General features: G+C 35.0%; 1 protein-coding gene across 6 annotated transcripts in view; it reads left to right on the top strand.

Moving 5' to 3' along the window:
* LOC136038070 (unconventional myosin-IXAa-like) overlaps positions 1–12852 on the top strand; it is a 266020-nt gene extending 253168 nt beyond the window's left edge. For all 6 annotated transcript variants that reach the window (XM_065721055.1, XM_065721054.1, XM_065721050.1 and 3 more), the window contains 3 exons: positions 399–545; positions 2483–2630; positions 7084–12852. In XM_065721055.1, the coding sequence (XP_065577127.1) occupies positions 399–545; positions 2483–2630; positions 7084–7415 (627 nt within the window). In that variant the 3' untranslated portion in view covers positions 7416–12852. The remainder of the gene's footprint in view (positions 1–398; positions 546–2482; positions 2631–7083) is intronic.
* The last annotated feature ends 1405 nt before the right edge of the window (positions 12853–14257 follow it).

The raw sequence follows: 14257 nt of genomic DNA, 5'->3' as shown, positions 1-14257 counted from the left end.
TCCAGGCTCTTTTAAAGCTTTAATAATAGAATGAAGAATTGTCACTAATAAACGAAAATGTAATGGGAGAAAAAGATTTTCTTTGGATCTTTTATTAAAGAAACAGTAAGACCGACGCATATCAAAACTTGTAAAGGGTGGGACAAATTTTTCTATGAAAATATAAAAAGGGACCATTATCAAAATTTTCGCTATCACCAAATGAATAACCCCTATGGGTTATTCATTAACAATTATATGGGTTATTCAATAATAAATATATGGGTTATTCAATTAGAATAACCTATTAAAATAACCAATTAAAATGACCATATTCAGTTAAAATTAGGGCCTTTAAGAATGTTAGTTTGTACTATTTTCCCTTATGAGATATTTTTCTTTTTTTTTTCTTTTTTTAGCTTGAGATGGAGGGAACGCCCTCTAGGGAATCTTCACCTCTAAAACCAATTAATTTCTCTGAAGAGGGCCCGTCAACCAGCTATCTGGATCGAAATAATTCACCTGAAGAAGAGGAACTTTTGACGCAGCAAATTCTCCAGTTGCGGGTAAGGAGCTCTCTCTCTCTCTCTTTCTTCGTGTGCAATTTTTCAACAAAAAATTAAAGATTCTTAAAATTTTGACCTGTGATAAGGTCTGCATGTGATTCCGAATGAAAACATACACAGTTGTTTCTTTTCTCGTATGTAGCCCAGTAATGTGTTTTCACAGTGGAGAAGGCCTCCAATTTCATTTAAGGCCCTCTCTGCCGCTCTTAGTTACACTTACACAAAAAAAAAAACACTGGAAAAAGTTACAATAATTAATAACTAAATTAGTAATCCAAGTTACATGAGTAACTTAATAATAAAAATTTGTATTTAAATCCACAATAATTACTTAAATAAGTACTTAAAAGTTACAAATTTAAACTTTTTTCAATTCTTTTGTCAAAAGTCAAAATAAGAACATTAACATAGTCAAAATACCACCTTTTCAGCATTATTTAAGATACACTTAGAACTCAGAGATTTTTTTGGATGACAGAGGGTGAAAGGGAATAATCCTAGGAGAAACAAAGTGATGACACAAACAGATATACAGTTTTCCAATTTTGTTATCACAATTGTTATCGATAATGATCTGCGCATCGTGAGAACGGATTGTTCATAAGCAGTTTTTCTATCAGCAACAAAGTTGTAAGAAGGTGATTTCATGAAAAAAAATATCATCAGAATCTACAAACAACAATTCTATTTATAAGGTACTTTTACCAACAATTCAATGTGTGCGTTATTGATAGCAGCGCATGCAGTAAATAGTAAGTAAATAAGTATGACGGCACTAGACCCTCAAGGTCCAAACTGCGGTGGTAATCTCCGTTTCATGGCCCTTCAGCCAAAAAGCACAATGGGGGGCTGGGGGCCATCCATCTAGTTATTTTTGCACACCCTTCCTGCTTACCGTCTCCAGATTTCTCCAGATACCCATGTAAAGCTGGGTTGGCTCTGGCTGAGCTTACATCGTCACGCCACTGACCCCTGTCCCAAACCAAGTAACTGGCCACGCCAGGAATCGAACCCGTGTCTCTCAGAAAAGAGGATTCCCAACCCAGCGCACCAACCACTTAGCCAGGATTTTGTCAGCTATAAACGCATCTGATTCATGAAAAATTGAAGTGTGGATGTATTTCTGTATTCCCATCTAGATGTTGCTTTAAATCATAATACACCCGTATGTCAGATTGCCTTTCGGCTTTTTATTTCTTTTCGGCTTAGCTTTTTAATTTCAAAGCCCACCACCGTTAGCGCTGTAGTCAAAAATGTACGGCTCGTTGTTAGACAACGTACGTTATTGGGTGCGAGAACATTCTGTTGATTAAGAGAACCGCGAGAAGACACATTGTATGCGTTGGAAATAGAAAAGCTCTGATAGTTGTCTCATCTTTTGGCATTTTTGTATCCAAACACTTTGTAGCATACCAACTTTTTGTATATGGACCTTTTGTAAGGACGAAGCACAGACAAACAGGAGTTAGCCTGTAAAAAGTCTTTTAAAAACTTTTGTTCTTTTTACTTGCTTAATATGTCTTCCAAAAGAACTAATCGGGTTTGAAAAAGGTGGAGTTTTTTGTCTCCCCAGAAATTTATATTCTTATTAGTCTAGATTTTTCTCTCCAAAAACAAGGAATATTGTCATTGGATTTTTAGTGCTAATGTATTCTATTGTATACTTTCTATTGATACGAATTAAAACTTTGTACTTCCAGTACTACTGCTCATTAAACTTATTTAAGTTTTTTTTGCGAATTATTAGTAATTTATTATGTTATTTATATGATAAGTTATCGATGTTATTAATATTTTATATTAGTTTCTATAATACTTTTTTCGGCTCACCCCTTGCCTACTTGCTTACCTTACCTTTGGATTAGCCGACAACGTTGGTGTTTAATATTAGTTGCATATAATTTCCAGCATTAAATACCGGATAATTTAATTTTAAGGAGGATATTGAAAATTTAGCTGCTGTTTTACCATCACTGCCGCGTACATCGTCCGAGGATGACTTATTATCAACTGACCTAGATTTGGACCCATTAGGTAGCCTTGATGAATTACAATGTCCACCTTCTCCTGGATCAGATCTATCTGGTAATAATCTTTTTTTTATTCTTTTCTTTGCCTCTATTGTGAATTTTACTTTTAACAATATTTTATGTTTTGTACTTAAAAATATTGAAAGCTTCAAAATGGCTTCTTTTTTTTGAAAATATATAAGGAAATAGGATTATTTACTGAAGTTTAACGACTCTCTCTTTTAAATTAATTAAAGGACAAACGAGTTTTGGCAGCGGAAAGCAAAGAGCGACATTCAAGCTTAAAATGAACAGATATTATTCTGTATATGAGGGGGGGGGGTTCTTTCTCAACCCTAGCTCTTTACGCCAAAGTCTTAAAGTTCCTTATAAATACTTGTCATTCAAATTCAACGGCCCGTGTGTTCCAGGAATAACTGATAGATTCTAAATTTTTTAATTTAGCGTCAGTGTTGTAGTGTCAAATTTTATTTTAAAAATTCGAATAAATTGTTGTAAATATCCTCAAAACTGAATTTATTTCAGGCAATTGCGAAGACTAAAAATAATTTGGCATACAATCATCGCTGAAAATTCAACTGAAAAACCATTAATTAATGACTCGGACTTGTCGACCTTTCTTATTAAAATACTAGCTGTTGGTGTGGCGCTTCGCGCCACACCAACACCTAGTTGGTGGGGGCGCCTCGCCCCCCCAAGCCCCCCCCCGCGCGTGTAAGTCGTTACGCGCCATATTAGTTACGCGCCATTGTAGTTGTGTCCCTGTGTCCCACCTGTGAAAATATATATATACATATATATATATATATATATATATATATATATATATATATATATATATATATATATATATATATATATATAAATATATATATCTTCTATATATATAAAAATAAGTTGTGTGTGTGTGTGTGTGTGTCGAGTGACGTCATGTTTGTGTGTCGACTGACGTCATTATAAGGATTGAGCTGTATGCGTCATGAAGTTGTTTGTCGACTGACGTCATGTTTGTCAACTGATGAAATTTCATACCGGGACACAAATGACGACCGGGACACAGGGAATATAAATGACGACCGGGACACGGGAACACAACTCTGCAGGAGTTGATCTAGGTATTATAGGTAATGTTTGCCTGAAATCTCCCGCAAGCAATATTAATGTGCTGCCAAAGGGTTTCGACTTCCCTCGCAAATCTTTCAAGCATTGATCCAGAGCCTCGAACGATTTTTTGTGTGCCATTGTGCACTCATCCCAAATAATAAGTTTGCATTGCTGCAATACTTTACCCATCCCAGATGATTTGGAAATATTGCACGTGGGAGTTTCTGTAGAATGCAAATTCAGGCTTGGTCTGATTCAGGCGGATATATAGCAAACGTTCTGATTCAATTTTAGCATACATATCAACGACGAATTGGTGAAACAATTCACGGCATTTTAAAATATAATTCTCTTCATCCTGCCGAATCATTAGTCTATAGGAATAATAATGCATTGCACTGCATTTCTTATTCATTTCTTTGTTAGTGGCTGGATTCATCAATTTAATATTAAAGTGATAGCCGTCGGCTCCATCCCAAAAAATGATAGGATATTGTAGGGCATCGTAGCATCGATGAGTTTCAGCAATTCTTAACAACTGAGCGTTTCGCTTATGAAGAATAATATCTCGAGGTAAAAACTGATCACCGACCATAACGATTGCCACTTCGTCGATAGTTGGAGCATTGTATCTACGCACATGTTGGCCAGGAGGCGTTTTGTCAGCGGAAATAACAATTTTATGCGTATCAGTAGGCATCAAATCGATGGCTGTTTTGAACAGACGCACTAACTTATTATTTTCGTGGAAAAGATGTTGCAATTGGGAAACGATTGTCCTTTCAACGTCGGGAGAAATTTCGCAACGTGCATTCAATTCAGAATTTCTATCACTGATGAAAATTGTAAAAATTTATGATTCTCGCCTGAGAATGGTAGAAGGGACCCTGCTCTATGATAAATTTACCCTTTTACTTTGAAAGTAGACATAAATTGATCTGGATTCTCGATTTGGGCTCCAAACGACGTCATTTGGAAACATGAGTTATATTTTCTGATTTGTGACAAAAAACGCTTAGATTCTGACGTAGTTCCAGTAAGGAAAGTCTTCAATGGCTCTGGTGGTGCAGCCAATAGAGGAAGTTTAACTTTTCCTGAGGCGTAACACATTCCCATTGTTTCACCATTGAATTTCAAGGCCTTGCAATAGGGACAAATTTTAGACATAGTCCCGATTTGAACACATCTACTCAAGCTATAATCATCGACTGGGCTGTACCTGAATGCCAGGCGATAACTTTCAGGTTGCTCTGATTCCTCGGCACGCTTTCTTTTCTTACTTTCTCTATCAGCAGCAAGCCTGATTTCTTGCTGTTCTTGTGATTCCTCGGCACGCCTTCTTTTTTCACTTTCTTTTTTAGCAGCAAGTCTGGTTTCATGGTGCTCTGGTAGTTCCTCGGCACGCTTTCTGTTCTTTCTTTCTCTATCAGCCTCAAGCCTGTTTCCTTGCTGTTCTTTTGATTCTTCGGCACGCTTTCTTTTCTGACTTTCTCTATCAGCAGCAAGTTTTTTGGCATAGACTCTTTGAGCATCTTCCTCGGCTGTTGCCATTGTAAGTTCATCAGTCATTTTAAAGTTAAACATTAATAGATTTCTACGTGAACGCATGTCTTAAATATCTTTAATGACGTCACCGTCATAACAAAGATGACGACAACTAACTTCATGACGTCAGTCAACACACAAACATGACGTCACCTGTCAGTCACATCCACAGACAACTTATTTTTATATATATAGATATATATTATATATATATAATATATATAATATATATATATATTTTTTCTAATGATTGCCCCTGGGCTTTGCTGATGGTAATTGCTAATCGAATATTCCCTGAGTCCCCGTCGTCATTTATATATCCCCCATATGCCCTTCCGGCGTCCCTGTTGTAGTTGTGTCCCTGTGTCCCAGTCGTCATTTATATTCCCTGAGTCCCAGTCGTCATTTGTGTCCCGGTGTCTCGGTCTGTAATTTCTCTTTGAGTGTCCCGGTCGTCATTTATATTCCTTGTGTCCCGGTCTGTAACATACGACAATAGATCAATTGTGTTGTAACTTTGTTCACGATCCCATTCTACACATGTAGAAATAGAAGCAGTACGATTAGGTGAAGGCATTCCCAAATGCTTGAAAAGTTTGTTCGCAATAGATAAGCACAAATCTTCAATCATAACTAAAATGCAGTTATAAATTTCTGTTGTAAAGTCCAAGGTCATATCTGACCTTTCTAGCCGTATTCGGTGGAGTATATTCTCGGCCATTTGCGATTTGTATTTCTCCCAAAACTCTGTAGGAGATGAAGGAGAGCAACTTTTGCCGGAAGACACAGGCGATGTTGCAACTGGGAAACGATAGTCCTTTCAACGTCGTTTTTCTGTTATCATCGGTATCACTTTCAAGTTGTTTGGTTTGTTTTACCTTGGCTTGTCTTTCGTCACTATGAAATACATATCGCCGAACCTTTGTTTTTTTTACTAAAATCTGGTAGGCATTGATAACCTTATCCAAGTCAAAATCCCAAACCCAATCATCATCGCTATCATTTTCAGTTTAGATACGTTTTGACTCTCGCTGTCCAGGTTGATTTTCATCTAACTGCGCGGTTTTGCGTTCTTTAGCCGCAAGCCTTTTGGCGTTAACTCTTTGAGCAGCTTCCTCGGCTGTTTCATCTGCCATTGTGGGATTTATACTAAAATTTCTCTTTGAATTAACTATTTGAGCAGCTTCCTCGGCTGTTTCTTCTGTCATTTTAAGATCTGTACTAAAAATTTCTCTTTGAAACGCCTTCTTATATACTTATAATGACGTCATATACAAAGCCTTTGACGTCATATACAAACATACAAAATACATACATGGCGTCATAATGCTCAATCCTTATAATGACGTCAGTGGACAAACTTGACGTCAGTCGACAAACAACTTATTTTTATATATATAGATTATCTTGAAATCGTAGTCTAACGTCATTTAGGACCGGGGGCGTCCTAGTCACAAAAGATATTGAAGATGTGTTGGGTACTTTTATATTAGTATCTTATTGAGCCCTAGAACTTTTAATTAGAGAACGATCAGCCCTCCTTCATGATTATTTCGGTAATCTAGTCAATATGATGACACCTGACAAAAATAAAATACATGCGAAACATATCGCTCTTAACTAAGTCAGTGCTATTGCTTTGACTATTATTTGTAAGTTTATTGTCAAATATTACAAGAATTTTCATATTGCGGGAGAGGAGGAGCGTATGTAGCTGTGTTGACCTCAGGTTACTTTGCGCTGCGATGAGTAGTCAGTAGAAATAATAGTAAACATACAAAATAATTGCAAAAAAGAAAAAATGCAAATAAGAAAAGTTTTCACACACCTGTGAAGTTATTGTCTATAAATATTTATAGTGATATCTGAAGGATCAAGCCAATATGAGGATAGGAAGCGTCGAAAGCTGCGTGATAATGAACAATCCAAAAGCTCTTGCAAGAAACGACCAGAAGAGTCATCAAAAGGGAGTAAGCCCAAAATCAGTTTATCCACTTCAAGTATTGTGAGTCAAATGGTTAAAATGAAAGAAGATGCTATTAAAAAGGCCAAATTCCCTGAACAAAAGAGTGATAAACAATTTATCAAGTCAGCTCGTGTGAGGTCTAAAAGTTCACGCTCTGTTGTGCCCACACTCTCAGATACGAGCGTCACGTCAGTGCAAGAGGGAGAAGATGCAATTTTAGTCTGATTGAAAAGCTGGTTGTGTTACCTTTTTGAAAAGTTTTTTTTTCCCGTGCGTGAATTCCCTCTTAGTGATTCGCAAGTTTGTTTCGAAGTGTACCACATTTTTCGTTTTTCATTCCTTGGTTTCCTTTTTTATTTAGATGCTAGTTATGTAATGTATCATATTCGTATAAAATATGCACACTGGTAATGTATATTGTATTATCATACCTGCACATTGTGGGTGGGGGGCAGTCCCCCGACATTGACCCTCTTTCTTTGGAAAAATCTAAAAATAACAGTCCAAACTTGGTTCTTGTTTTTTGGTCTAACCCTCTTGGAAAACACCTTCCAACCCTCTCTCTCCTCCTAGGCGTTACACCTATATGTAACAACGTATGTTATAAATATATGTATCTGTTGGTATACTTTATAGTCAACATGTATGTGTTAACTGTGGAAAAAATGTTATTTAGCGAATATGAACTTTGATCAGCCCAGTCTATCACAGCAACCCAGGCTATCTTGATACCCTAGCTGTCACACAGTCGTACTTTGGATCGCTTTTTTGCTTTCTTTTTGTAACCATTTCATTGAATAGGCGTACTCAGGGTAGATGGGGACACAGCTAATAGCATAATTCATAAATTCTTACTTTAGCCTGCCTTTTTGAGAAAAAGTTATTAGCGTCAGAACGCAAGATCAAATATTTCAGCGAAACGTGAACCCAACTCAATTATTTGGTTTTCTATGATTACTTCATCGTTAAGTATCGTCACCATAATTTATTTTCGTGATAGATTTTAAGATAATTTTGTTATTTCTGGTTCTTTCTTTTACTGACACCGTCAGTTCCAGTTGCAAATCGGGGCTTTTGAAAATCTCTATTTTGTCTATATTTTTTTTTTAAGCATCGTGATTCTATTCGTATATTTCGCACACATGTTCGATTACCATGTCCATGTCCCTGCCACCACTTTCTTCCTTAAAACTTCTAAATGTTTTATCTACATTTGGTTTAATTTTACTGGAGTATGAAAAATCTTATTGTTGATATGACAGCTATAGGTACATAAAGTGGTGGAATTTATCATATAGAGGTATATGATACAATTGCCAAAAACTGTTTGGTAAACCCTTCCCAAAAGGAACATCATGTAATGTCGATGATCAAAGTGTACTGGAACATACATCGTCTGTGGATACCCCCTTTAAGAGCAGATTAGCAAACAATTTTTGGTAATTGTCTCAGAACCATGGAAAAGCGTGACAGCGATGCCACTTTTCTAGATTTACGCTTCAGTGACTAATTTTTGTTTTTAATTTGGATGAAGCTAAATTTTTTTTCGCAAGTCTGACTTCCTTCTTCTTAAACGGAGAATTTAATGGGTAGATCTTTTTTTTTTCTACGTTAGAAATGTGATCTTTTGATACCCTAATTTTTTGACGCCGTGATATCATTGTATCAGATCTGTTTTTTCCTGGCCTTTGTAGTCTTTAATTCATATCTATGAAAAACTAAAAAGGGATTAAGGTGATATCCCTCAACATCTCCCAGATATTGTCTTGAAGGTTCCCCCCTCCTCCCATATAATATTTGAAAATTAGTGGCCTAGGAGTTTAGTTCTCTTTTCTTGTTTGGAAAACCAATCCCTCTTCCTCATAAGGATGAAATGGGTATGCTTTTCCCTCTTGTTACCCATATTCTTGATGGGACGAAATGGGATTGCTGGTTATGTTTCAAAAAACCCGACAAAATCTATGTTTGTTTTTTTAAGGTGAGTTATAGCTGAGATAAAAGATATGAGGTGTATCTTTACGGTTTAGTAATGGTCAGCTGATCATGTTTAGACTTAGGGGGAGAGCTATGTTTAAGATACTTTCTGACTTCTAAGTTTTGGTTTATTTTTAAAAAGGGCTTACTTTATTCCGATCTTATACAGGGTGCGAGGGATATTTTACAGGGTGCGTTTTACTTTAGCGTAAAAAAACAAATTTGATAAACTTTTGTACTATTTGTCTTGATAATTTTCTTAACAGCTGCAACTAGCTATTACTGTTGGTCTCGACTGGAGACGTTACTAGCCCCAATATTTGCATAAGAGGGGGGGAGGGAGATTTTACTGGCTGAAAGGTCAGGTGCTTCACCAGTTGGTCACAAAATATTTTGAAAATTGTCGATACCATGGGGTTTTGTCTCATATTTTATGGAGTCGATTTTGTTGAATATCTGGCCTAACACTTTGACGAGACCCTACCTTCATTAAATGATGCCTCTATTTTTGACAGTAAATAATCTGAGGGTTTAATGAATCAAAGCAAAAGAGGCACGAATATTCCTCGTACCTCATTAGTCGGTTAGAAAACCCCACAGCTTCCCAAATAGTTAAAAAGAGTAGCTTTACTCGTACTCGTAAATTTTACTGAAGAAGAATGTTTTCGACCTATTTTGCTTATGGTTTTTCTGTTTTTATTTGTATCTTTGTCTGGTTTTCTGTATCGAGATTAATATAGTTTTCTTGGTTTCTCCATAAGGTCCTGATCCATGTTCGGGACTAGTTGGCTTAATAACCTTGCTTATGTTAAAAATTTGACTCCTTACTTATTGCTCAATACCACAAATTATGGTGAAAAATTCTTCAACTTGTGTAATTTTGTGCTCAACCAGGTTAAGATTGTTATCTAAATTATTTAAAAATAAGAATAACTAAAGAAATTCTTAATGTAACGTTCAAAGCTTTCAAGGACAACTAGTTAATCTAAACAAAAAGATGCAACTGCAAGCCTCTGAAATTGAGGGAAATAACAGGTTTTTTATCTCATTTTGCAAGTTTCTCTTGTAAAAAGTTCACTCGTTTCATTTGTTCCTTGTTTGCACATTTTCATTCTGCCTAGTGAAGATACAATTTTGAGTGTATATACTCTAAATGCTAATTAGTGATGTGAATTTGAAGTATTCTGTGATTTTTTTTCTTTTTTTTAAAGTTTTAACTAGAACATGCTACCATGTCTATTGGAAGGGGTTACTCAAATCTCTGAAGCTATGTCTCTTTAGTTATTTATAGCATTTCTATAAACAACGGCTTTCCTAGCATAATTTCTTTCCTATATCAAAGAAAGTAACTCAGGTAGGCGAATGAAACTCTAAAGAATCAGCTCAAATATCCATTTTTTAAAGTCCTCGACGTTTTCATTCACATAGCTTGGCTGTTTTCTTAAAAATACTGAAGAAGCTTACAAAGATTCATGTCTAAAACTCAGAAACTTACACGGTACGAAAAGTGATTCTTCACCTTACACGAAAATTGCTTCAGAACCGTTTCAAAAGTTTTGAAAAAGTTCTAAAATTAAAAATGTATTCATATTATACTGAGAAAACAGCACATATTTTCTTAAATCTTTGAGAATGTTGAAATCGATGAAGCGTCTTGGAAGGCTTAGGATATAATGAACACGAAAACTGCTTCAGAACCGTTTTAAAAATTTTGAAAAAGTTCTAAAATTAAAAATATATTCATATTATTCTGAGAAAACAGCACATATTTTCTTCAATTTTTGAGAATGTTGAAATCGATGAAGCGCCTTGGAAGGCTTAGGATATAATGAACACGAAAACTGCTTCATAACCGTTTCAAATGTTTTGAAAAAGTTCTAAAATTAAAAATGTATTCATATTATACTGAGAAAACAGCACATATTTTCTTAAATCTTTGAAAAGATAGGAATCGATGAAGTAGCTTGGAAGACTTAGGATATGATGAACACGAAAACTGCTTCAGAACCATTTTAAAAGTTTTGAAAAAGTTCTAAATTAAAAATATATTCATATTGTACTGAGAAAACAGCACGTATTTTCTTAAATTTTTGAGAATGTTGAAATCGATGAAGCGCCTTGGAAGGCTTAGGATATAATGAAAAGGGATGCTTAGGAGACATTCACTCAAAACTCACATTAACCACAAAAAAAAACCTAACTTTTAATTAGTGCTTATTCTTCGCCCTTGTTATTATTATTACCCTTAATTTGCACTCGAATCCCTCACTATGTTTGTTCGAGCTTTTGTATATGTGTAAATACATCAGTTAGTTCCGCTCAGTTTTGGATATAATTGAAATATCCAAATCAAAAGACATTAAGTAAGTAATTATGTTTTGAGAGATCTAAATGATGCGTCAAAAAACGGTCGAAATACTGTGTTTTCTTTAGTGACAGAAAAGATCTCTAGGTGTTTCCCAAATATCGCCATTGGATCTAGTGTTGGAATTCTTTTTTTTCTTTTTTTTACTCCTTTGCAAAGTATGCAACTCTGAGATTTTTTCAATTTGCGCTGTAATTATTAAGTCAACATTACTAATTTTAATAAGCTTTGAGCTTTATATGATGAATGCTCTTAACACCATGTGATTTTCTTCAGAGAACCTTGGGGTACACCGGGTGAGCCACCACTATATCTAATATGTCCAAGCAAACGTGTGAAAAAATTTAAATATTTTATTTTGACGTAGGCGACTTAAGTTGCTTGTCTTCATTTTTTTTTTCTTTATATAATTTTGACCATCCAAAATCAAAATTTTTTTATGTATATATTCAACCGTTTTAATTTAGATTTGTCGTATCACTTCATTCGTTAGTTAAGGGGGCACATTTGAAAAAAAGGCTGGATTGAGAATGTGAAATCCATTAATCTATAATCCTTCTATCACCTCAGCTCAAATGGGGACAAAAGTCTCAAGTTCTTACATAGTTAATTTTTGACATTTTTTTTTTCTGTTTGTTTTTGCTGAATCATTATGAACCGTAAAAAAGACTCTCAAAATAGCTTTTTTTCGATATACTTTGAATTTTGTATTTGCCCCTTTATTGCATGGATGAGGTATTGTTTTATTATTGGTTTTTTGTATATCAACTAAAGAAGCCTCAGAACTCCTTTGATGGCTTTTATTCGATTTGTTCGAAGCTACATACTAATAGTCCCATGAGGAACTGCCCTATTTTTCTTTTTCAAAGTTTCGGCCATTTCATTGTCTTCTCCAATTTGTCTGTTCTGGTTGACTGTTTTTGTGTGTGGGTTTTTTTCTTTCTTTTCTTTTTGTATTTCTTTACTCCACTTTTACTTGTTGTTTATAGTGGGTTCGAAATAAATTACTATTATACATACTTTCACTTTCAATATAAGCTAGTAACTTTACATCTAAATTGCTCAAAACATGTCTGTATACATAATTTGTTTTGATCTTGGATGGTCTTTTGGTGTAATGACTTTGAGTAGGAATTAATTTTATTGTTATCTGTTATATTGTAAATTAATTTGTTTGTATAAATGGATCAATATCTGTGCCAACTTGTTCATTTCTTTTGTTTTCCTCTGCTGTGCCTTATCCTCGCTGTGTATTGTTCAGTTTCAACTTTTTTTTATATAGATTTTAATACTCTGAATATGATCAAAATTGTTCCGTGTTCATTTGTTTGTTTTTTAAGAAATTCAAGTATTTAGGTTTCGAGCTCTGTCCTGGCTCTCTCCAGAGCTTCTCAGTCGGCCTGATATCTCATTCTTGCGGTTTCCATAATTGCCTATAATTAGTGGTACTCCAGCATAATTTTGATCTTAGGCCAATTAAAGGTATTTCCACTGCAAATTGTTATTACTATATTTACAAAAGTAACCAATATGTTAAGGTCTTAGTGAAAATTTCTTTCCACGGGTAGTGTCATTTTAAAAGCAACAACATTTAACCGCAGTTAAAACTAGCTGAAATCTCACTTGATAAAATATAATATTAAGAAATCTTGAGTTTTTAATATACTTTTTCTCCCTAATAATTCGTCCAGTATTCCTTTTGCACTTAAATAAACACATAGTACTTAATAAATAATATCATAGTACGCGAAAGTGAGCCATCAAAGTGAGCCATGAAAGTGAGCCATGTAAAATATGTTCAATGAGAGTGAGGCTTTAAGCAATAGCGATCCAGTGTTTGTTTCTAGAAATATTTTCTCACTGTTATCTCATCGTCTGTGGTAAAAGTTTGAAGAGGATCATAGTTTTCTGGCCATGGCCTCATAGAGTTATGGCAGCATGAAGATCAAGGCCCTACTTGGAGGTATTAGGTGCCCTAAAACAAGGTTATTTCCGAGAGGCTCAAAGTTTCAGAAAGAAATGGGGTGGTTGAAACCTAGACGAAATCAGAAGGATGTTTTCTTCTGCACTGAAAGAAATTTTTGACAAATTGTCAAATTTTTGACTCAATGCTATGAGATTTTGTGGAAGAGCTGTTTCAGGTGAGATCTTGGGGAAATTAGTATCTATATTTGTCCTATTTGAAATAGGGCTAGTTTCTTTAATGTTTCCTGCGTTGATGCTTTCCCATGTAGATGTCTGTTTATTAACCCCTTACCTTATTTGAAAGCCTTGTCACAAGTACCCAGGTAACGCCGAAGCGTTAAGAAATTTTTATGCGTCAGTTGAAAAAAACTGGTTAAGGTATAATAAGCTATTTCGAAGCGAAGGGGAAAAAGTAGTAAATTATCATGTAGTGTGAGTTAATAAATTAATCTTTGCAGCAAAACTATAAACTATCCATGACGAATTGACTTGTGGTGTCCGTTAAAAGGACAGAGACATTAAAGTGATAGCATTATTTCGCCTGGACTCATCTTTAGTCCATAAATGCTTAAAATTTACCAAGATTTTTCTTTTAGTCGTTTAAAAATTATAAAGTTTTTAGGGCAGCATCATATTTCTGACAGAAATGGTTTAATTGTGAAAAGAAATAAACCAAAGTAATTAGTTAAATTTGATAACTTTATTCGTCCTTAAAAATTCAAGCGTTTAACCGCATGTCGATTCTCAAAGAGAACTGCACCTT

Source organism: Artemia franciscana, chromosome 17 (assembly GCF_032884065.1).
Source record: "Artemia franciscana chromosome 17, ASM3288406v1, whole genome shotgun sequence".
Taxonomy (NCBI): domain Eukaryota; kingdom Metazoa; phylum Arthropoda; class Branchiopoda; order Anostraca; family Artemiidae; genus Artemia; species Artemia franciscana.
Note: the sequence above shows the minus strand (reverse complement) of the source record. Positions and strands in the feature narration are given on the sequence as shown.